The sequence below is a fragment of the Leishmania major genome, chromosome 21 (assembly GCF_000002725.2).
Source record: "Leishmania major strain Friedlin complete genome, chromosome 21".
Lineage (NCBI taxonomy): Eukaryota > Euglenozoa > Kinetoplastea > Trypanosomatida > Trypanosomatidae > Leishmania > Leishmania major.
This window is the reverse complement of record NC_007262.2, coordinates 135,116-158,578: the sequence shown is the minus strand read 5'-3', so window position 1 is coordinate 158,578 and position 23,463 is coordinate 135,116. Positions and strand designations below refer to the sequence as shown.

General features: G+C 61.5%; 8 protein-coding genes across 8 annotated transcripts; all 8 read right to left on the bottom strand.

Annotated features, from left to right (window-relative positions):
• Positions 1–682: 682 nt before the first annotated feature.
• Positions 683–2,029, bottom strand: LMJF_21_0490 (putative DnaJ protein; the record flags this gene model as incomplete). The annotated part of the gene is made up of 1 exon (XM_001682930.1): positions 683–2,029. The coding sequence occupies one exon, from the start codon at positions 2,027–2,029 to the stop codon at positions 683–685; it is 1,347 nt and encodes a 448-aa protein (XP_001682982.1).
• A 1,578-nt stretch (positions 2,030–3,607) lies between these two features.
• Positions 3,608–5,098, bottom strand: LMJF_21_0480 (conserved hypothetical protein; the record flags this gene model as incomplete). The annotated part of the gene is made up of 1 exon (XM_001682929.1): positions 3,608–5,098. One exon carries the CDS (start codon positions 5,096–5,098, stop codon positions 3,608–3,610), a length of 1,491 nt encoding a protein of 496 aa, XP_001682981.1.
• Positions 5,099–6,212: 1,114 nt separating this feature from the next.
• Positions 6,213–9,248, bottom strand: LMJF_21_0470 (vacuolar sorting-associated-like protein; the record flags this gene model as incomplete). The annotated part of the gene is made up of 1 exon (XM_001682928.1): positions 6,213–9,248. One exon carries the CDS (start codon positions 9,246–9,248, stop codon positions 6,213–6,215), a length of 3,036 nt encoding a protein of 1,011 aa, XP_001682980.1.
• Positions 9,249–10,721: 1,473 nt separating this feature from the next.
• LMJF_21_0460 (hypothetical protein) lies at positions 10,722–13,493 on the bottom strand (the record flags this gene model as incomplete). Its single annotated transcript, XM_001682927.1, has 1 exon — positions 10,722–13,493. One exon carries the CDS (start codon positions 13,491–13,493, stop codon positions 10,722–10,724), a length of 2,772 nt encoding a protein of 923 aa, XP_001682979.1.
• Positions 13,494–14,334: 841 nt separating this feature from the next.
• Positions 14,335–15,111, bottom strand: LMJF_21_0450 (hypothetical protein; the record flags this gene model as incomplete). The annotated part of the gene is made up of 1 exon (XM_001682926.1): positions 14,335–15,111. One exon carries the CDS (start codon positions 15,109–15,111, stop codon positions 14,335–14,337), a length of 777 nt encoding a protein of 258 aa, XP_001682978.1.
• A 1,463-nt stretch (positions 15,112–16,574) lies between these two features.
• On the bottom strand, positions 16,575–17,387 carry LMJF_21_0440 (ubiquitin-conjugating enzyme-like protein; the record flags this gene model as incomplete). Its single annotated transcript, XM_001682925.1, has 1 exon — positions 16,575–17,387. The coding sequence occupies one exon, from the start codon at positions 17,385–17,387 to the stop codon at positions 16,575–16,577; it is 813 nt and encodes a 270-aa protein (XP_001682977.1).
• Positions 17,388–18,860: 1,473 nt separating this feature from the next.
• LMJF_21_0430 (conserved hypothetical protein) lies at positions 18,861–20,054 on the bottom strand (the record flags this gene model as incomplete). The annotated part of the gene is made up of 1 exon (XM_001682924.1): positions 18,861–20,054. The coding sequence occupies one exon, from the start codon at positions 20,052–20,054 to the stop codon at positions 18,861–18,863; it is 1,194 nt and encodes a 397-aa protein (XP_001682976.1).
• Positions 20,055–20,912: 858 nt separating this feature from the next.
• LMJF_21_0420 (ferredoxin NADP+ reductase-like protein) lies at positions 20,913–23,012 on the bottom strand (the record flags this gene model as incomplete). Its single annotated transcript, XM_001682923.1, has 1 exon — positions 20,913–23,012. The coding sequence occupies one exon, from the start codon at positions 23,010–23,012 to the stop codon at positions 20,913–20,915; it is 2,100 nt and encodes a 699-aa protein (XP_001682975.1).
• Positions 23,013–23,463: the final 451 nt, after the last annotated feature.

The following is a 23,463-nucleotide window of genomic DNA, read 5'->3' as shown; positions in this document are numbered from 1 at the left end:
GCGCACATGTACAGGCACCCTCTCTACCCCTTCTCGCCTTCACCTGCACACAGACACACGCACGCACGCACATCCGTGCCACCCTGCACTCTTCCGCGGGTACGCCTCCCCTCCCCCCTCAACCACCGCTTCCTTCTAGCACGACTATCGGCATCGGTACTTTCGTCCTCCCTGCAACCCTCACGCGTGCGCCACGAGTTCGTAGGCGGATGTGCGTGTTTGTGTGTGGTCGCAGAGGGATGAAGGGGTGGGGGGAGGGGGAGTGAGGGGTGGGTGGGAGGGTGCTGAAACAGTTTTGCCTTTGACCTCCTGCGTGCCTGCATGTCTGTCCATCAGCACTGAGGCGGTTGTCTTCTGGTGGTTTTGTTACGGGGGACATTATGGAGAAAAGAAGAAGGCGAGAGAGCATGGATAACGGATCAACGCACGCACACACACACACACACACACACACAGTATTGATAACAGGAAATGGTCAGAGTGTGGAGCAGGGAGAGGAAGGGTCCCGTGATGCCGCAGTTTGTGTGTGTATATCGGGAGGAGAGGAGGGTGCGTAGAGGAGAGCGGGACCATGGCAGAGCGCGTGCGTCTATTTGCCACCCCCTCCTCCTCCCCCCCACACACGAGCACACACATGCACATGCGCACCTTGACCCTCGAGCTTGCGGTCATCTGCTCTCTACTACTGCTGTGCACACTCTACGGTCTGCGTGTTGCCGTTGAAGCCTTGCGGACCTGCGCGGAAGTACTGCTGCTGCTCGTCGTCATCGTCGTCAGTGACATCCTCAAATTCGTCCTCCTCGGCGTGCGCCTGGCGGCCCCGAGCGGCTTCACGCCCACGGCCAGCGCCGGCAGACCGCGACCCCGCCGTACCACCGCGCTTCTCATTCTTGCCGCTCTTGAACTTGCCGGCGGCCTTGTACTCCCTCAGCTCCACCACATGCCCGCCCAGCTTGCCAGGCTTCTCCGGCACGTTGAAGGCTGTCACGATCTTGTCGATCTGTTCCCTCGGCAGCGTCTCTGGCCACTCGACATCAAAGTAGATGAACAGTTTGCCTTTCTGCAGACCACCGGTGCCCTTTACCGGCATGCCTTCATTGTACACGCTCCAGGCACTGTCGCTGTGCACCACCTGGCCGGGCGACGCCTTGATGACAAGCTGGCGGCCGTCGAGATGCTCGATGGGCACCTCGAACCCGCACAGCGCCTCCTGCAGGGTAATGGAGCAGCGCATCATGAGATGGTCGTTTATGCGGTGAAAGACGGGATGCGGGCGCACCCTCAAAAAGATAAGCACGTCGCCAGACAGACGGATCCCGGGCTCCTGATTGCCCTCGCCAATGAAGGTGAAGTGGTCCGACTTGGAGGCGCCACGGCCAATGTGCACCTCCAGCACACTCTTCTCGCGTACCGCGCGCTTGCCGCGGCAGCCGGTGCAGAGGTCAGAGGCCGCAACGATTTCGCCCTCGCCACCACAGGCAGGGCAGCGCACCTGCACCTGATGATGGAACCCGGGGAAGACCTGTTGGGTGCGCAGCAGCGCACCGCGACCGCGGCACTGGGCGCAGGTGGTGCGCTTGCCGCCGGACTTCAGTCCACTGCCCTCGCAGGCACCGCAGAAGCGGTTACGCGAGATCATCACTTTCTTCGTGGCGCCGTTGTACAGGTCATCCAGTTTCACCTCGAGCTCGTGGACGATGTCCTTCGGCTTTGGCTCCCCGCGCTCCCGCGCGCCTCCGCCGAAGAACATGGAGAAGATGTCCGTCGCATCATGGAAGCCGCCACCCTCGCCCGTGCCCCTTTCTAGCCCTTCCTTGCCGTACTTGTCGTACACCTTCCGCTTCTCGGGGTCGCTGAGCACCTCGTAGGCGTTGCTCACCTTCTTGAACATGTCCGCCGCGGCCTCATCGCCGGTGTTCTTGTCGGGGTGGTACTTGAGGGCCAGCCGGCGGTAGGACCGCTTGATCTCGTGCTCATTGGCCTCGACCGACACGTTCAACACCTCGTACAGCTCCGTTTCGCGCACCATCTTTGCCCTTTTACACACCCACACACCCGCCCACACACACGCTCACACGCACACACGCACACACACGAGGCGAGGCGAGGCCCGAAAAAGACGAGATGGACGCTCAGATGCTGAAGGTGAGACGGGGGGGGGGAGAAGGCGGGCGAGAAAAAGAGGAGGCTTCGATGTCTGCGCGAGCGGGCGCGTGACAACTTCGTAGGACGTCACCAGCGATGTTGCTTCGTGCAGACGCCAACAACCAAACGACAATAGTGAAGATCAAGACTATGATGATGCGTCACACCGCGCGCGCTGTGTGCGTGCGTGGCTCTCACTGGCTCGCTCGCTCTGTCAGTTTACTGAGTCCCCCGAAAAGGAGGGTGTGTGTTCGAGAGAGAAGAGGGACGAGCGGCGGCGGCGGGACGGCTCAGGCAGCCGAGTCGCTTCGCAGGTAAATGACTGCACACACGCACACGCAGCTGGAAATAGTCAAATAATATAAGAGAAGTCAGATACGTATGAGAGAGAGACGGCAGCAGCGGCAGCGGCGGCGGCAGTGCTGCGATGGAACAGGATGCGACGCACGTATGTAGTCACTGATACGCAAGAAGACGAGCCCACTTGACAACACAGTGACCGATGGTGAGCACACACACACACACACACACCCAAGGAGAGAGAAGATGGAGGAGAGGAGAGGAGCGAAAAAATTCGTTTTAAGTGCCCTGATGAGACCTGAAGTTGTTCATGTGTGTGAGTGCAGAGCCTCCTACCGGTAGTCGACGTACGCTTACACACACACACACACACACACACACACACACACACACAGATCGATGCAGATATGCTTACACGCATGTGTATCCCTACCTTCTCCGGTTCACAGGCAGACAGCTCCACTTTTTGCTGCTGCTGCTGCTGTTGTCACGGGGGCAGCGATGTTTCCTTGCTTTCCTGCACATTGTGCTTCCTCCTCGTGCAGCAGTGGCAACACCGCACCACAGAGTGCGCGCGCGTGCGGTGGTGGTGGGGATGACCGTTCTTACGTAAAGCCACCAAGCAACGCGGTCACGCGATGAAGGATGGAGGGCGTGGTTACGGTGGAGCCCAACGAGATGAGAGGGCTCCAGCAGAAAAGAAGGAATCGGGCAGGCTACACAGAGAGCAACACGAACCCACCAGCACGGTGGTCGGGGTGCAGAGAGAGGAGGGGGAGGTGCTTCTCCCCTTCCCGCTGCGACTCTCCTCCGCCTTGTCCGTGTGGCTCTCTCACGCACCCGCTCGTTCTGCGGTTCATCTCCCTGTTCGACCCCCCACCCACGTGATGCAAGCATGCCTAGACTGTATGCTCTACGAGAGCATGTCCGCATCTCGGCACCTCACACTCGCTATCTTCGTCCATGCGATCAGTGGACACAGGTGCGTCGGACTTGTGCATGAGGAATAGACAGAGCAGCAAACAAAACATCATAGCAGCAGAGAAGCAGCGGCGACCACAACCCATGTGCTCACGACGAACATACACCACTCACCATACACACCAACATCTCTCTCTCTCTCTCTATGCGTCTTTCCTGGCCGTGCGCGCCACGCTCGCGATCACCGCCGGCCCAGAACTCTTGTGCGCAGGCGGTGCCGCCGACTCTGTGTCAGGGCAGAGGGAGGCGTCGCTGGTGGAAGAGTAGTCTCGCTGCCACGACCACCGCTGCCACCGCTTACCACGTCCACACCTCCGCCACCTCCGGTAGCGCTGGCGGATGACGCTGTCGTCAGCCAACATCGCTGACTCGCTTCGTCGGCAAACGCCTCACCGAGCCGCACCACGTGCTGCATCAATGCGTCGGTGAAGGACTCAGCGGCCAGCAGACGTGCCTGAAGCTGTGCGTTGTGATCCGCCACGCCATCGACCTGTGGACGGAGAGCACAAACTAGGGACTTGAGGTGCATCAGCAGTGCAGAGTCCGCCAGGGACAAGCGAGATAAGTCCTCCGCGGTACGCTCCGCCGCATCGGCGCGGGTCTGGGCGTCGCAGAGACGCAGCGCAAGATCCGCCACCTTCGCCTCGAGAAGCGGCACGAAGGCGGCGTTCAAAGGGGAGGTGGGGTGATCAAAACAGGCACTAGCGTCGCAGCAGCTGCCGCTGGAGGGGCTGCCGTCCTCTGCGACACCAACGGCGATGACAGCGCTGCTCGCGCCGGAGATGTCTGCCGCTGCCTCCTCCGTCGATGCGTCTGCTGGCGTGGCCGCGAGCCCGGAGCAGGCACCAACGCGGAGGTCTGTAAACAGCTTCTCCCAGTGCACACATCGCGCCTCGCTCTGTGTCAGTGCCTCCCTCAGCGCCTCGTGCTCCTGACGCACTGCGGCGACGTGGTGCAGGCCGCGTACGTACTCGTCACGCGCGGAGTCGAAGTAGCGCTGATACGCGCACACCTCAGCCACCCACTCTGCGTGCTGCGCCTCAAAGGCCTGCACACGTGCGCGGGCCTCATCTCGGTCCAGCTCGACCCCAGAGAGCCGCAGGAGGGCGGCGTCGCGGGAGCGCAATGTGCCCTGCAGCTGAGCCTTCTCGTCTGCCAGCTTCGACACGAGTTGCTGGGCTTCTGTGGCTCTTGCGGTGAGCACCGAATGCTGCGCCTGCGTCTCCGCCACGTGTCGTTGCACGCACTCCACCTGCTCTCGCACACTCTCGTACTGACCGGCGCACCCCGCGTGGGCCTCTTCGACCGCCTGACACCGCCGCTTCCACTCCACCAGCTGGGACGTCAAGTCTGCGACTTTCTCATCCGCGCGTACTGCCTGATCAAGCAGCTCTTGCATCGAGGCCGCGTCGCAGCGCTGCTGCAAGAGCAGCTGAGCCGACGCACCCTTCTCTGCATGCAGCTGCTCCGTCAGCGCACCGAGCTCCTGCTGCAACTGTCGCAGCTTGTCAGCTGTCGTCGCCGCCGTGGCAGCGCTGGTGCTCGTGCTCACTGCGGACGGCACTGCCACGGCGTCCGCCCCCACATGGGTGTCATTCGCCAGACGTTGCTGATGCTGGTGCTGAAGCACAAGCTCCCTCAAGGCGCTCAGGTCGACGGCCACTTGGTCCATCATTTACGCTCACACAGGGAGTGGAGTGGAGGCTGTAATGGTACGGCGTGGGCGAGAGCAAGATGAGGGATCAGAGAGCGGCGCCGCACGTTCCGTTTTCAGCGTGTATGTGTGTGTGGTTGTCTATGCATGTCTGTGGCAGAGAGAGGGAGGGGGAGAGGGAGGAGGCTTGACAAGCACGGGAGAACGAGAGGACACAGACAATGTCAAGGGGGCTGGGCCTGCAGGGTCTTTGCACGAAGGGGGACCCCGCGGGGTGTCCTTGTCCGACCCGGTGGGCTGGGCGGAGGCAAGCGACTCGTGAGCGCGCACCTGATCCACCCCTTCTCCTCTCCCTCGTCGTGCGCGTGCGCGGCTGTGGCTACAGTGACGGCGAGGCATGGGTGGGTGAGTGGGCGGAATGAGACGCGCGCACACACACACACACACACACACACACACACAGGTACAGATACAAATTCGACCAAAGAATGGGTCTGCGAGGTGCATGTGGGTTGCGTGGACAGGGAAGAGGTACGAGCGCGAGTCTCCGTAGAAAGCGACAGGAGAAGACAGCAAGCAAGCAAGGCTCAGAAAACAAAAGAGGAAGGAAGGCGAACGTCGCGCCTCCCCCTCCTCCTCCCTCACTCGCGAGACGGCGGGGCAGAGGCGGGAGAACGTGGAAGGGGTGAGGTGGTGGCATGTGTGTGTGTATGGTGCCATCGAAGGCGACCCCCCCTCCCCCCTACACCCGCACGCATGCACGCGCACACACGGAGGGGAAACAAGAAAAGAGGTTCGCTACAGAGGGTGCAGGCGACACGCACACCGAGAGCACCCAAAACAACAAAATAGAGAAAGAGAGCAAGTCAATACTCTGCGTGCGTGTGCCTGTGCGCGTACCTCACACCCTTTACAGCCGTGCGCATCACGCCACACGAAGGGAAGAAGGGAGTCGGGCTCGAAAGCGGAACCGCACTCGTGAACACACACACACACACACACATGCACGCACACACGTACGCAGACACAGACACACGAACTCGCATACACGATAAAGGCTCGGTATTTATCAGCCAATCCTCCCCCCTCCCTCCCTCCCTCTCACAACCACACATACAGCGCGCGCCCCCGCTCACACGTCGATTTCGCTCCACCGCTCCTCGGCACTCTGACGAGAGCGGATGTACTTCGTGATGTTGCGATAGACAAGGCGGATTTTGGCGAACATGTTGGCTGCGTTGTCGCTGTCATCGTCATCGGCGGTGCTGTTGTTGCCGTCACCGCCGACTTCACTGCGCTGCACCTCGCTCGCCTCGGAGATCTTCTCTATCAGCTCATTCACGAGTTCGACGGACACCAAGTAGCCGCTCTTGGATGTGAAGAAGTGCAGAAAGATGTTCAGCAGCTGCACGTACAGCTGCAGTTGCGCGAGGGCGAGAACCTGCCCCGCCAGCTTCAGAGACCGCCGCAGGCACTCCTGCACACGCTGCTGGTTCTCGCGCGAGAGCTGCTTCTTCGCGAAGAGCGCGGCGCAGACGGCGACGAGGTAGCTCTGATCGTGCTTCTTGAGCATCTTTGACGCGTACTGACACACCTTCGCCGCCAGCACTTCGTAGTTTTCCTCCGGCATGCTGCGCATCTGGCACAGAGCATTCACGCAGGCGACGAGAACGTCGATCTGCTCGTGACCCTCAACGTGACCCTCGTACAGCGTCAGCGCCTCGACGTAGAGCGTATAGCTGGTCTCTGATTGCTCGCATACATCGGCCGTGTTGGAGCAGAAGAGGTACTCCTTGAGAGCTTCCGTGGGTGCCTCGACCGCGAACACTTCGAGGATACCCTTGCTGTCACCCGAGTGCACATGACTAAAACACTTGCGGATAGCCTTCATCGCCTGCGACGCCGCCGCCGCCGCCGTATCAGCCTCGTCGCCGTCCCTCTCGCCCTCGTCGGACTTGGCGCTCGAGGAGGAGAGACGCTGATACTGGGCATAGAGCCGCAGCGCTGCACGCCGGTGTAGCGTCATCAGGGTCGGGTAGGTGAGCGGGATGCGCCGCGCGCCTCCTTGCAGGAGAACCTTACGTACGCCGGTCAACATCTTTGCATAGACGGCCGGGTCGTCGTTGGCGAGGAGGTGAAGCATGCGGCACACGAGGTTCTGCTCGTCGACGAACTCCACGGCCGGGTTGTACTTGTAGATAAGCCGCGGGTCGGATGGGGCGTCGGGCTGCTCGACAAGGATCGGGTCCAGCAGCTCGAAGAGGCGTGCAACGTCCTCCAGAGCCGTTATAGGACGCGGCGACGGTGGCGGCACCGTGACCACCACCGTTGGCTTCCAACCACCACCACCGGCGCCACTACTTGCTGCCTTGCTAACGGACGGCAGCACCGGCGCGGCCGTGCTGCCACGCAGGGCGACCTCGCACACCGCCATGGCCACCTCGCGCCTCTGCAAGAACGGCAGACACGATGTGAGCGCCGCAATGCCTTCCATGGCCATTACTTCCTGTACCGTCGCACAAGACTCCGTAATGATGTGCACGAGGAACTGACCCGCGGCAAGGGCCGCAGCTGGGCTGATGGATACGTGTGTCAACGTCTCCGCCGACGCCACCGCAGTCTCGACCACGCCCGACGACTCTTTCGACTCTGACGAGTCCGCTGGCGCCGAAGGGAACTTGGAGGCCACAACATCGACAATGTTCGACAGCGACATGAAGCGGCGCTTCGCCGACTTCCCGTAGAGCGTCATGACCACGTTCACAAGGTGTCGCATAGTCGTCACGTACGTACCCAGCATCATCGGCGTCGGCGGCGGCACCGTCGATGTGCGCTTGATCACGGTGGCGGCAGACCTTTGCGCGCTGTACGAGACAGACATGCAACTCATTTGGTTGAGCAGCATCGGGAACACATCACGCAGCTTCGCCTCTTCTTCAGGACTCGACACCTCCGTCACGCCTTCCTGCACGGCCACGGCGTACTTGCAGAGCCGCTCCATCAGCGAGCGGAGCAGCTCCGACACCTCGACGCCAGGGACGGTGCGGTTGATGGCGCCGAAGAGCTTGTCAATTGTGAAGAGATGGAACTCGTCCGGGAAGACTTGTATGAGCACCTCGAAGAGGTACTGCTGTGCCAACGGCTCGCAGTAGCGCACCATGATGGACAGGAGCTGCGGCAGTATGGTGCTCGCATAGACGTCGCGACTGATGCCGTCCAGCTGTGCCACGCGGACAACGTTCATGCCGACCAAGACACACATGGCGCGGCGCTCCTGCTGCGTGCGACGTGCTGCGCGAAGCGACCGCGACGGAGAGCCCGGGCGTGTGGCGGCGTCTGACGACCGTGACGACGCGGCAGTTGACGCAGCCGGAGGAAGCGAGGTGGCCGGCAGCGCGGCAGTAGTCGGACTGCAGGCGGTGACACTGTTCGTGCTGCCGCCGTTGCGGTTGACATAGCTCCCAGCCTCCATGCGAATCCACAACCAGTTCATTTCCTTGAAGTTCTGCACGAGCAGATTCGCGGTGTCCGCCACCGTGCCGCCATCCTCCTTGTGCGGATACTCCTCCTGCCCCTCCCCTGCGGGCCCGTTGCCGACGTCGCTGACCCGGCGGTTTTGGTCACCGGGCAGCTTGCCCTTCATCATTGTCAACAAGAAATGGCGTAGAAACAGCCCACGGGTCGGGTGCTGCACACCCTTGCACATCTCTACCAAGTCTCGCGCAATTTCGAGGGCTGGCTGATCTCCGGCATCGATATACACCGCACCGGCCGCAATCAGCAGGTACAGACGAGGTATAATGTAACCGCAAAACTGCACCCGCTCATACATCTCCTCGAGGGTGTGTCGCTTCGCGCGTTGTTCGTCCTCGAGGTACGCCACAAACACCTCCATCATGCTGAACACCTTCATGTAGAGCTCGTAGTAGTTTTGCGGCTCCAGCAGGTTCGTGCGCAGCTCATCCAGCATCTGCGCAGCGGCACGAATCACCACCGCCATGCTGTCTTGACTCTCCATGCTGTTGCGCATGATGGCAGCTTTTCGATCGACGGCGATGAGGGCCTCCTGCAGCCACTTCTTCTGCTCCTCTGCGGCTGTCAGCACCGGGCCGCGCAGCGTGACGACACACTCGTCGGTGCCATCGTCTTCTGGAATTCGAAACGCCATTCGCCTGCTGCCGTGTGCTTTCCTTTTCTCCGGTGCGGTGAGTTCTACCTGCCGTGTGCGTGTGCGTTCGTGTGGCGCGCGTGACGCATCCCATGGAGGTGCGGTGGCGACGCGGTGAAAGAGGGGTTGTAGGGGCGGGGAGGGCAGAGAAAGAGATACTTGTGCGTCTGTGTGTGCTTCATAAGAAGAAGAGCTTCCCGCCTGCAAGCAAGGGAAGAGGGTGGGGCGGGTACAGTGGAGGCCGGATGATGCGTTGCATCGGAGTCCTACAGCTGCCTGCGCTGTGGACGCTGTCGCTGAAGATGTTCGTTCATATCTGCCACACCTGCGTATACATGAGAGTGCGTCTGCATATCGTCTCTTCCATTGCACATGTACTGCGGGAGCAACATGAGCCACCGAGCTAGGCAGACGTGAAATCACCACCGCCACACAGGTAGAGAGACGCCGACGCACTCGGCGCAGCTTCTCGATCCGCTTCTCTCGCCCTCCGCTGCCTTCCTCAAGCACGCAAGCGCGATGCTTGTCCGCGTACTCGTAGCAAAGGTGGAGGGAGAGGGAGAGAGAAAGGGGTGGGCGTGCTGTGTGCCTGCCTCTGTGACGGTGACAAGAAGTAACGATGAAGTCAACACCCGCACCCGCAAGAGGGGCGCGAGCCAAGGGACACCAGCAACGCCGTGTGGGTGGTATGCATTCATGCACATACGCGCCCGCATACGCGTGTGCCGGACCATCACGCCACCTCTCCGCCCTTCCCTCACTCACTCGATACCACATCAGTCGCCTTGAACGATGCGAAAGGAGGGCGGCGGCGGGGGTTGGGGGGGGCGGGAGAGACTCGGGCAGACGTGTACGCACATGCGCAGTCACAGATGCGAACGAAGGCATCCCATCGAGTTGGGAGAGGGGTGGAGTGCACATACATACAGACACGGGTGAGTGTATGGGTAGCTGAGCGCTTGTGCAAGAGGGGCAACGCACACACACACACACACACACACACACACACACGCACACACAAGTGATAGGGGAAGGGATAGAAGGCGTTCAAACCATGCCCCTGCCGAGTAGCACACCCCACCCCACCCCCGCATCGCCTCCTCTACCCTCCTCGCGTTGTGCGCGCAGACGTACATGCACACAACGAAATTACGCACAAGAGGAGGGGTGATGGTGGATGAGTGTTCCACAGACACGCACGCGCACACACGATGAAAAGAGGGAAGCGAAGGAGGGAGCCGCCGCCGCTCATGGCCGACAGGGCCACGGCATCTCCTGCTCGGAGGAAGGGGGTGTGGGTGGACGGGGGATAGAGAGGGATGGGGGGAGCAGGCGCATGTGCAACGACCAGCATTCCGACGCTCCTTATCTCTGCTTCCATGACCACCTCCAAACGTTTCTCCTCCTCTCGCCACCCACCCATCGCGACAGCAACGGCGCCACCTTGCTGATGCCCAGTTCTCGTTTTTTTTTTTAGCACCCCAGGGAGACGAGGTTCGGTTTCATCCGTAGCCATTCCTCCGCCTCCTTCGCTGGCAGCTGCTCGAGGCCTTGGTAGGCGGCCATGACCTCCGCAATGCAGCACTCCAGGGCGTCCTCTTCGACACGGGTGAAGATATACTGGTAGAGCGGTAGAATGAACTCGGTGCAAGGCACATCAGTGCTGGATGCGATTGGGAGGTTGGAGTCTCTGGTGTTGCGGTCTCCGTTGCCGAACCCCACCGCCATCACGACGTCTCTGGAGGGTGCTGCAGCGGTCGAGGAGGAGTTGATGAAGCTCGTGGCCGCCTTGAACTGTGCGCTGCCGGCGTGGCGATGAGGGTGCGCTGCGTGAAAGCGTGGGCGCGGCGCGTCCAGATCGTGACACAGGTGGGCGCAGCATCGCTGGAAGATGGCCTCCTGAAGATGCTGCAGCACCGTCTGCAGCACGGGGCCGGAGACGCACACGACAGTGGGGTCCACCTCGTAGCGTACGAGCACGATTGTAGCGGGGTCTGGCATTGTGGCGCTGCCGCAGCTGCTCGAGGTGGAGCGCCGCTGCTGCGTAAGGGAGACAGAGCACGGCGACTTCGCGCACGGCGCCGGGACAGCTACGCGAGCGTTGTCTGTGATCCCCCCCTCCGCAGCTCCTGCGGAGACGTCACCTGGATCGGCAGGCGTCTTGGACGGTGATGACGTAGGGCCACGTGCATGCGGTGTGTGTGGAGCCCGATTGTCACTCCATGAGTCCACTGCCATGAGCTTCTCCGCGTATCGCGCCGACGGTTCCTTCTGCGCCAGTGCCATCGGCTTACCTTCTCGCGCGTCCTCGACAAACAATTTGCACTGCACGCTGCTGTCCACGCGAGGGCGTCGCAGCGCTTCGCGCTGCAGCTCCGGCTGCTGCTGTGAACCAACACCATCCCCCGCTCCCTCGCCTGACACGTACTCGGTGTACTGATCGGCGTTGCGCCATGTCGCACCGAATTCGTCTGCATCTCTGAAGTAACCGTGATGGACGATTTGCAAGGCCGCTTCACCAGCAGGGGTGATGTTGCCCGTGCTTTCCTCGGAGAGAGAGGGCAGCACCGCGTCTTGCCGCAAGAGCTGCGGGGGGTCGTCTTCACCGGAGGCCATCGCGTCGCTGCCATGGATTGACGAGGGGGCGGCGTCGCCATAGCTTTCAAGACAGTCCATACCGCTGACCTCCTCTGCCAGTGCCGCCGTTCCCCCCGCCTCTGCGGGCGCGGCGCACGCGAGTTCGTCCGACGCTTCGAGCGGGTGGATTGTGTCCGCGGGTGCCCTGCTGCCCTCGCGCTCCACTTCCTCATCCTCCCTATCAATGGGCGGTGGCCCTACCGCCGCGTCCGCCATTGGCGACGGAGATGTGGCGCTTGCCATGCGCCACACGGAGGAGACACTGCCACGCTGAGTGGCGCTGTCTTTCCGCGTAATGCTGCGAAGGACGTCATTCATGCGCACGTTGTTCGTGACGAGCACAGTGCTCCTCTCCTCCACCTGTCGCCTGTTGTACCCAGCGTAGTAGGGTCGCTGCGGTGCTCTCGGCACGCCGCTGCCGACCGCCTCGGGCCGTCTGCCGTTCGTACCCTGTACCGGCACGCGGCCACTGCGCACCGCCACGACTTGCAGGGCCATGCAGCCGTAGGCCAGGACATCACGAATGAACTCCACCATTGCGGCGTTGCTCTCCAACGCGCGCAGGGGGGGCGCGCGCACGGTCGGCGTCCCCACCGCGATCCGTGCCTCGGCAGAGGAGACGCCGGCACGGCCACCAGACCAGGGCAGCGCCGACGCTGGCGCTGCTGCGGTGGGTGGAGTGGCCTGTGGCCATATTCGGTACGCCACACGCAGCGGATGGTGCCGACGTATGTGGGCCGTGGCCCTCACCAGCTCCACCAGCTCTTGGCGAGTCAGCAGCGGCTCCGCGATTGGCACGGGAACGCGGTGGGGACACAATGTGCCAGGCGGGTACTCCAGCCTCAGGTAGCACGTGAAGAGTGACCTGAAGGACGGCGCTACAGACCGCCCTGTGGATGCGGCGCGCGGTGGCCGCATCGACCGAGCAGCGAGCGCCGCGCGTGCCTTGGTCTCCATGCTCACAAACTCCTCCGGCATCAGGCGGTGCATCTGGCCTTCATGAAGCCACAGCAACACCACCTGCACGACGATGCACGGCGGTGTCCTTACAGGTGACTTCCCGACCGCTGTCGCGGCGAACTCGGCGTGCCATTTCCGGCGCGGTTGTTCGGCATTGTGGAGCGCCTTGACTTCTTCCCACTGCAGCCAATTGACGGCGTGAACAGGTCCGTAGCTGAGAGAGGCGTACTCGAGCGCTGGCTGCACCGAGAGCCACGCCTCCCCGCTCGAATTCAGCCACGTCGCTACGTCGTCCGCGTCGGGGTCGTCTCCCTCTGCTAAAGTCTCGGTGTGCCGAAGCCATGCATGCAGACATGACGCTGGCAGCTGCAGGGCTGCCAGGCGTGTGGAAGCGTCGACACCGCCGCCGTCCTCATTCGTATCAATACTGTGCTCGTAAGCGCTGTGCCTCTCCGTTGGTGAGCGACGGGACGCACTATACACGCCTTTGGTAGACTTGCGCGGTGATGGACGACGGCTTCCTACGATGGCGTTGCCCCGTGGCAACGCCTGCACGACGAGCTGGCGCGCCTTTGGAAAGAGCGCGTACTCCTCGACGATGGCGGTGTACGGAGCGCACACCACCTGCACCTGCGATCGCTCTGCCATGATGGCGGTGTAGCGGCAGCGTCAGATTCTTTCGCGCGCGTGCACACACACACACACACACACACACAGCCACCTCCTTTGCTTCTCCGGCCTCTTCCCTCGCTTATGAGCGAGGAGCCGGGCGTGAGTGGGACCTCGTAGTGGATACGCTTACGGGGCAGGAAGGTGTCGGCGCACGCTCCACACATGGACACGAGGAAGGACGCAGCAACTCTGTCAACGGATGCGTGTACGCTTGGGTGCTGCCGTGGCAGCACAGCTGATGCGGACGTGAGGGAGAAGGAGGGAGAGCGAGGCTGAGAGAGAGAGAGAGAGAGATTGGCAGTGCGGTGGGGCAACGTCGTGGTTCATCGCCGCTGTCGGCCTCCTCCCCGCCGAGTCTGCCCGCTGGCTCTGTCCCGCACCTTCCCCAAGAAAGCTCGAAGGCATACAACAGAGGCGGCAAAGACGGAGGTGTGCGTGTGCGTGCGCGCGCGCGGCTACACATGGGGGATGGTGGTGGTGGTGGTGGGACGATGCTGGTCTTTCGTGTTGCCGTTGATGTTTCGGAGGACTCTCGTCCACATGCCCACACCGCACATACACACGGGTGCATCCACGTCGGCATGTCCGACGGCGCGTGCATCACGGCCTGAGAGAAAAGGCAGCGTCAGAAAGTCAGCGTGCGCGTGGTTGTGTGTGCAAGAGGGACGTGCACTACGGCACAGGAGGGCAAGAGAGAAAGAGAGAAGGGATGGGGTTCCACAGTGAAAAGAAGAACATCTGAGAGGAGTGGTAGAGGCACGTGCACACACACACACACACACACACACACACACACACGCACGCATTCCGTCCGTGCTCACGTGTGCCCGACACATGTGCAGAGCGGGTGCTCTTCGCAGGTGCATTCTCTCGCGTCTCCGCACGCGACCAACTCTCCTCTTCCCAATACACATGATCGATGCCGCCCATTCGCGGATGCCCCTACAACTGTCATGAAGCAACGGCGGCGATTTCCTTCCACGTCGTACGCCGGCATCACATTGGCGGATGTGGACAAGTACGTGTCAAGCTCCATTATGGGGAGCGGTAACACACGCGTCGGCGCGTCGGAGACGCTACAACCGTCACCGCCGCTGCACAGCGCCTGCAGCTCTATCTCGTCTAGCAGGAGGTGCTGCTCCAGCAGACGCGCCTGCAGGCGCTGCACCACCGCCTCTGCTGCATCGAAGGACGCTGCGGAGAATATGAAGAGCGGTCTTCTGTGAAGGACAGGCTGTCGCTGGCCAGTTGTGGGGCACACGTAGCGTGGCATGGGCGCCGTTGATTTTATGTACGCACGCCGCTGCCATGACGACCGAGAAGCGGCGCCTACGCGGGAGAGCAGCGAGCTTCCCAGAATGGGGTCGTCGTCATCGTCGTCATCGCCGGGCAGCGCGACACCGGCTGCTCTCAGTCGGCGCGCATCCTCTGCCAGACGCGTTTCCAGCTTGTTGACGTGCAGCTTGAGGGAGATGCTGCACTCCTGCAGCTTCACGATCGCCGCAAGCGTTTGTCGAATATCTACGCAGAGGAGGTGGAAGGTTGCACCTTCGATGAAGAACTGCGCCGGTCCCACCTGGAGTATTGCCTTCATCTAGAGGTGCGAAGTGGAGGGGGCCAGGGCACAGAGAGGGAGAGAGATCAAGTGCGCGGCTCCGTCGGTGTGCGCATGTGTCTGCGCCCGTGTAGATGCTTTCACGTATCGAGAAAAGGAACGGAGAGGCTAAGCAGAGGAGGAGAGAGCAGCAAGAGAACTAGCAGCGCCGACAGCAGTAGTGATGAAGACGACGGTACCGACATCCCCACCCACACACCCACCCACCCACACACATACACACAGACACTGGCGACAGGTAGTTGGCATTGACACGCTGTGGGCACTGTTATCGTTGCTGCTGCCGCGGACGAGATGCGTGCACTCGGAGAAACACGGACAGCGGAGCACGACGCACCTCGCATGGATGACCTCCGCCCCTTGTCGTTGTCCGCTTGTTGCGCCCCTCATTTTCATTCGTCTTGCGTACCTCTTTCGAGAGAGCCACACGCCTTCGTCCTCGTCCGTCCTCTCACTGGTGTGGCACCTGCACGCCGACCCCCGCCCGCCCGTCCGTCAGCCACCAGATCAGCCGAGCATCACGTGGACACACACACATACACAAGCGTCATTCTTCTCCGCTGGTCACCACAAGCTGCTCTATCCCCACGATAACGGCACCGACAACACTACCCTGATACGCCCACAGCTGTGCAGTTTACATACGTATGCGATGCTTCAGATTGCCTTCTCTCACTGCCGGCACCACCGCCACCGTCACACCAAGGTGGAGGAGGCAAGCCGGCATGTGACGGCGGAGGGGGAGAGGAGCCAGAGAGAGAGAGAGAGAGAGGGCGGTGCGGCGGGTGAGGGCGGTGCGATGTGGAATCGAGCAGTGCAGAAAGAGACGGAGGGGGGGGGGGCGGCTGAGAGTTAGTTTCACAAGACCCGTGTGATGTGTGCTACACACAGACAGAGGCAGGCACACGCTGCGCACTGCGAGGTGGCACAGAAGGAGCGAGGGGGGGGGAGACGGGGGGGGGAGAAATAATTGAAAGAGAGAGAGAGAGAACAAGTCAGGTTAAGGAGCATGAAATCCAAGCAATACAAAGAAGGGAGGTGGTGGTGGTGGAAGAGGAGGAGGAAGGGGCGGCCTCCTCACAACACCCCACATTGCTGCTTATCCACCGGATCGCACACACACACACACACACACACACACGTGTTCGACCACGCTTAAAGTGAGGGAGAGAGAGAGGGACCCCCCCTCCAAACAAACGAAACAGAAAACAAAAGCGGGGAAGAGAATATAAACAAAGCCGTGCGGCGAAACCGACGGAGAACGGCGAGAGGACACACGCGCGCAGAAGCGGAAGAGTCGCCCGTGTGCGCGTGTACACTCGTTTGACCGTGGCTCTTTCCTGCCTCGCCTAAACGGCGAGCTCTAGACGTGACGATATGAGCGAGGACACAGACATCGAGCGCGCTTGCGTGCGCTTCCTTCTTTTCATTTTGCTGTGCTCTCACTTCCCCAGCAGAGTCTGGTCGTTAGCGCGCGGGATCTCGCCCGTGATAGAGGACACCAGAGACTCCAGGTGGCGCCAGAAGTTCGTGGAGTCGAGCAGGGGGTTCAACCACCCCGTGGTGATGCAGTAGGTGCGGTCGAAGGGGTCCTTGTGATGCTTGCGGTGGGCAATGGGGGAGAGGAGAATGTCCATGTCCATTGCCTTGCGCACAATGCGGGACTGCTTCGCCTGATGCGACCACTTGTGGATTTCGTTCGTGATGGCCACGAAGATGAAGAAGGTGCAGAGGAAGACGTGCACACCGATGTTGCGAACATGCAGGTTGGCGACATAGCCGTTTCCACTGTGATTTGTGGACCGCACGCACGCGTACTGGATAAGCAGCAGAGGGAGCAGGGGCAGCGTTGTGTCGGCGTTCGTCTCGATGAAGTCGTGCTTGCACATGGCCGTCTGGTCAACGTGGTGCTCGCGGAAGCTGCGGATGAAGGTGCCAAAGATCGGCGTGTCAGGGGTGCCCCACGTGTCCATGCCCCAGTGTACGAGGCCGGAGACGAGGTCTGCCAGCATCATGGCCGCAAGGATGAACAGCGGCATCCACACGAGCTGCATCAAATTCGCATCGGACGCGAAGACAAAGTAGCGGCCGCATGAGATCACGTTGCTGCACCACAGGAACGTGGAGGCGGAGAGGTAGCAGCACTCGAGTAGGCGCTTCTTCCTGGTGTAGCCGGCGGCCAGCTGCTTCGCGTTCGCCTTGCGCACGGACGGATCGCCCTCGCGGCCGATCACCTCGCCACCCGAGGCTGCCATAGTCGATGAGTCGATCGATGTTGGCGTCTGCTGAGTTGCTCGCTGGCGTTTCGCTGTTTGTGCGGGGTCTTCGTGACGGCCTTCAAGAGTGTGCGTCTTCTCTTGATACGACGACAACCACGAAACGGCTTTGGGGGCGGCGCGGCACCGGCCACTCGATTCAGTGGCCAACAATGTGTGTCGAGCAGAGAACGTCAACGAGTAGGAGCAACGAAGACAACGCCACTGCTGAGACGAGTGAGCGTGGTGGAGGGGCGGGCCGTTGGCGGCGGCTACTGAGTCAGTAGGGAAGTGATACAATGGCTGTCTGCAAAGACGGCGAAGGAAACCTAGAAACAGAGGTAAGGAGCGGAGGAAGCCGACGAGGGCGGGGGCGGTTTAGGTGAAGACGAGCGTGTGCGTGTGGGTGGTGGTGGTGGTGGTGGGTGCCCAAGGGCAACACACAGACCCACACGCACGGACACCGATGGAGGGACTGCACTAAGGCACTTTTTCCTCCCGCTCGTAGACTGCAGAGGGGGGAGGGGGCTTAGTGCGACGTGGCCAGTTGTGTTGGTATGCGTACAATGCGAGGACGGAGATGATGTCAAGACGGCATGGATGGGGAGAGCCAGTGCGTGCGTGTGGGAGCGAGGGATGTGGGAAAAGAGCTCAAGAATCATAAGGGCTGTGTGAGGGAAACGATCGAGTGGTGCGCGTGCGTGTGGGTGTGCATGGCGGTAGTTTGCGCGTGCCACAGAGGAGGGGGAGTGGGGTGGTGCACAAGCGATGAAAACGGCTATCATGACGCGATTGCAGTCGGTGGAGGAGGGGCCGATGACAGCAGCGCTGTACTCGCACTTTCTTCGACACGTACATGGGGCACACACACACACACATGTAGCTGCATCTCCACCGTACATCTGACAAGTTGCCACTCACCCTTGACGTGCATGTGCCCGTGTGTGGGTCTCCGAACTTCTTCCTTTCTCATCATGATGATCAGTAGCGCTGCCGTCGTTCGAGGCGCTTTACTCTGTGTGTGTTAGTGGTTACTTCTTTAGAGATGCCATACAGCGAGGAACGCACCAGCGAGTACGCACGCGGGCACACAGGGAGGCAGGGACACACACGCACGTGACCTTTCAAATTCTGTGCACGCGTGCGTGTCTGTGTGAGCCAGGCCACCGGGTGGCAGCGAGGGCGGATGCACGCACCTCCCCATCTCCCCTCCTGGAAAGGAGAAGCACATAAATTAGGCTAAAGCAAACAAATAGGGGCTGCAGGGGAGATCACGCACGCGGGCACGAAGAACGCGATGCGGCGTGTCCTGCACGAACGACGGCGTTGACTCTTGAGGGGCCGGGGAGGGGGGGGGAGGGAGGGAAAGTATGTGTGGGCAAAAGGGTGACGCCGTCGGTGCCGTCGTAGATGCATCGCCCCCCCTCCCCCACTTCCCCACCGCAGCCGAAGGGTTGCCTGCAGCGGCATTGCCTATTCGTGGTAGTAGTCCAAGTTCAGGCTCTCGCCTTGAATCTTGAAGGGCTTCGTCTCAAAGGCCTCTGTCGCTTTCTCCACCGTCGAGAACTTCACCACTGCGTGGGCGCTGTCGCGGCCGCACCAGAAGAGGTCCTTCAGCTCGGAGAAACCCTGGCTGACCAGCTCTGCCTTGATGTCCGACAGCTTGATCTTCTTCGGCACACGAAGCATGATGATAGCAGCGGTCGGGCCCGACTCGCGGCGCGGCTTGCGCACCGCGGCGGGGGCCGGGGTAGCAGCAGCAGTATCTGCTGTACCTTTCGCGGCGTTCGCAGCAGCGGCGGGCTTCCGGTTGCCGCGCTCGCCACCCTTCTTCCCTTCACCAGCCAGGCGAGAAGGTGACGCAGCAGCGACCTTCTCTTCCCCCTCGCGCGGCTTATGCTCACCACGAGGCTCACGAGGCTCACGAGGCTTGCGCTCGCCGCGGTTCTCGCGCGGCTCACGGGGCTTGCGCTCACCACGAGCGGGGCGGCCGCCATCGCGCGAGGCCGAGGCAGCCGGGCGAGACTGGCGGGAAGCGGGGGCAGGCATGTTCATAGCGGCGGCCTTCTGCTGCTGCTGCTGCTGCTGCATCTGCAGCTGTTGCTGCTGCAGACGGATGCGCTGCTGGAACTCCAGGAGCTGGCGGCGCTGCTCCTCCTCCACACGGCGGCGGCTCTCCTCGAGGTAGGCGGCGACTTGGTCGGCCGCAATAACCACGGCACCCTCTGGGATGACCTCCTTCTCCGAATCCACGAAGCGCAGGTAATCGGAGGCGATGTGATACGTCTTGGTGCGGTACGCCGTTGGTTCCAGCATGAAGACGTGCAGGAACACACGGCGGTACTCACGCAGGTACATCACACCCTGGCATATGACCTGAACGCAGTTGTGCGGCAGGGCCACGGTGTCCACCGTAATGATCTCGACTTTGCGCTGACCGAGCGTGCTGTCAAGCTTCGCCAGCAGGTTCGCCACTGCGTTGCGGCCGTGCGCCACCACTGGTACCTCGTCGCGGAAGTCCACAAGTGTCATGTAGGACCGCTCGTCATACAGGTCTGACATGCGCGCCAGCTCGTTCAGCTTCACGAACTCGCTGTAGTAGTACGCGAGGAACGTGGAGGCGACGGTGAAGGCCGTCTCCGGGGTGAGGCTCTGTAGCTCGGACATGGCGTTGAGGTGCTTGCTTGGGAAAACAAGAACAAGAGCGTCAGAGGAGGTGGCGGGGCGGGGCAGAGCGGCGAAGGACTGAGGGAGGCTGCTGCTGCTGCTGCTGCTGAGGATGGTAGTGTGTACGTGTGCTCCCGCTTGGCTTTACTGAAGAAAAATAACTAGAAGACGAGAAAGAAATGTTGGCAGGGATGAGGTTCTGTGGCTGAAGGCAGAGCGAAGGAGAGCTATCCGCGCCGGTGTGTGCGGGAAGGAGGGGGGGGGGGCGTGCGCATGGCGGTGGAGGAGGAGTTGTGTATGGTATGAGAATGTTTCGCACGTGTGCGGTGTCGCCATTGGTGGCAGGGGAGAGCACCGGATGACATCCGTGTAGACGCGCGCAAAGACATGATAGCCACCGCCGGGGATGCACGGGGGAAAGCGAGGTTGACGGGAGAGCCGCAATGGAGCACAAGAAAAGGGAGCACAGGAGAGAGAGAGAGAGAGAGAGAGAGTGAGCGCAACAGCATCGAGGTCACACGTACCGGCGCGACCGCGAGGAAAGTGCCCCCTCCACGCAACAACACACAGGCCAATACCTGGCGTCGCGTCGCTGCTCCGTGTGGACTCACCTTCCGGAAAAGAAGGGCGAGATGTGGACGCATGCGCAAACACACACACACACACACACACACACACACACACACACAGAAACATACACGTGCTGCACGTCTACGTTCTACGCGGTGCTGTCAGTGGCCACGTCCCGCCCGTAGCCTTGTCGTTCGTGCGGTAGTGCAAGAGATATAGATAAAGGAAGAAGGTCACCGAACAGCGCCCAACAACGCGTTCGACGTCTCATCAAAGACAGATGGAGGCCTAAAGCTGTCCAGGTGCGATGCTGCCGAGCGGATGCTGCTGGGCAAGCTTGTGCGGTACATCCCGCGCAACCTGGCGAGCAAGCGCCCTCAAGTCCGTATCGTCATCCAGCAGCTCCTTCAGGTACAGCATCGCGTCAGAGCGGGCAGGGGTGATGCCGCGGATGCGCTCGTCAGCCTTCTTGCCCACGTCACCACCGAGGGCCACGTCGAGCATGTCGCGCACCGTGCTGATCTTCTCTGCCTTCTTGCCGAGGTCGACACCACGTTGGTGCTCGACGTGCAAGACGCGCTGCAGGCCCGCAATGGACACGGGCTGAAGCTTTTTGGTGACGAAGTAGTCGACGAGACCGTACTTGCCGTACATTGTTGTGGTGGCAGCGCCGGCCGCCTGTCGGTGCGGCGTCGAGTGGCCGTTTTCAAAGGACAGCACCTCCACCAACTCGGCTTCGGCCGCGCTTGCTGACGAGGACCCGACCGCCGCTGCGGTTCCTTCGGCCTCCTCCGACTGCGCTGTCGGCTCCGTCGGGATGACGCCTACCTCCATGTCCGCCAGAATAGTCCCTGCCGTCTCTTGCGCATCGACGACGGAGTGGAGGATGATGCCCTTGGCACCGTTCTTGGCCCAGCCGGCGCAGTACACACGCGGCATGCCCTTCACGCGCCCCTTCTCGTTGTCGATGACACCGGTGCGGTCGTCGAACGGGACGCCGGCAATGCTGTCAGAGTGGTAACCGATGGAGGTCATGACGAGGTCGCACGGCACGATGCAGTACTCACCCTCGTCTTCTGCTGCCTTGCCCGGTGCCTCGGCACGCGTCCTCTTGAAGAGAACCCCACCAACGTAGTTCTTGCGGTGGCGGCTGGGCAGGATGGCGATCGGCGTGAGGTTGTATCGAAAGCGAATGCAGCACGACCCACGGTTGCCGCGTTGTGGGCGGCCCATTCCGTATTCCGATGCTGTCGTCGTCGCAGACGGCTCTGCAGGCGAAGCGGCAGCGCTCGGAAGTGGCACGCCCTGCGCATCCGTTGCCAGCTGCGCCGCTTCGGCGGCTGTTTCTTCGCTGGTCAGCGCATATCGATGCACGAGCTCCATCATGCGCTTGTGCGCACGCATGACCTTTCCGGCTGGCATTGCCGCCACCGCCGCGCCGAGGTCGAAGTGGTCCACCTCGACTTTCACATGGTGTTCCTGATACTTGGTGATCTCGCGGAACTCGGCGGTGGCGAACGCCGAGTGCTCAACGCCGCGGCGGGCCACCACGCTGATGTGCTCGATTCGATTCTTCATGAGCTCCTTGATGCAAACACAGTTCATATCGGTTGGAGAGAAGTACTTGTACGACCCGCCGAGCACCCGCACCACGTCCATCGCCACGTTGCCGTTCCCGATGACGACGACGCGCTTTGTGCGGTCAAGATCGAAGGGGCAGAAGTGCGGCGAGCCGTACGGAAACGGAAGGGTGTTGTAGTACTCCACAAAGCTGCGGGCGGAAATGACGCCGCCGAGGTCCTCGCCCGGGATACGTAGTTTCTTTGACCCGTCCGCGCCGGTCGCGAACACCACCGCCGCGTAGTGCGCCAGCAGCGCCTGCAGCGGGATCTCTTTCCCAATGGACACGTTCCCGACCCACGTCACGCGCCCGCTCTGGAAGAGATCCATGAACTGCTTCTCCACGTTTTTCACGTCCGGGTGATCCGGCGACACACCGTAGCGGCATAGACCAAACGGCACTGGCAGCCGCTCAAAGATGTCCACGTGCAACTCGAGGTGCTTCTTGACAAGGTGGCTGGCAACGAAACAGCCGCTGGGCCCACTGCCCACCACCGCTATCTGCACTCGACGCTTGGGTGCGGTCGTCCCCGCTGTAGAGGAGTTGGGCGCCGATGCACTCGCCGAGGAGGCGTTCTCGGCGTCAGCGCTGCCCGCGCAACGCTCTGGATTGCTAGTACTCCTGGCCGTACAACTACACCGCCGCAGGGAGGCAGACAAGGCAAGGGTGTGAGACAATGTCCATGAGACTGCCGTGTTCAGTGCGCCCCTTGTCACGAGAGCCGGTGCACACGCACATCGGTGCAGCGTCCGGGATCCGCAAAGCATGACGTGTGTGTGCGCGTGCCTCGCCTACACACACACACATGTGTGTGTCTGTGTGTCTGTGTGTGTGTGTGTGTGTGTGTGTGTGTGTGTGGATATCCGATCAAAGAGAAGCGCTGGAAGAGGAGAAGAAGAGGGCACAGTGAGCTGCCGACGTGCAGAACAGTGACACCCATACACTGCCCACATCTGCGTCGTGGCCCGTTGGGTCGTGCAACGCAGGAAGAGTGAGAGAGAGAGAGAGTGATCGAGCGAGTCGAAGGTGAGATGGAAGATAATAAGAGGAGGGATGCGAGTGCGCTGTGTGCCGCTCCCGCTCCAGGTGCTAGCGCGGGGTGTGTGGGTGCCACCTAAAAGAAGGCGGCGGCAGATACCAACGCATCCCTACGGCGGCCTGTCCCAACCGCTCACCTCCACATGGTTCCGCGTTCTGCAGAGTTGGTTTGCCTTCGTT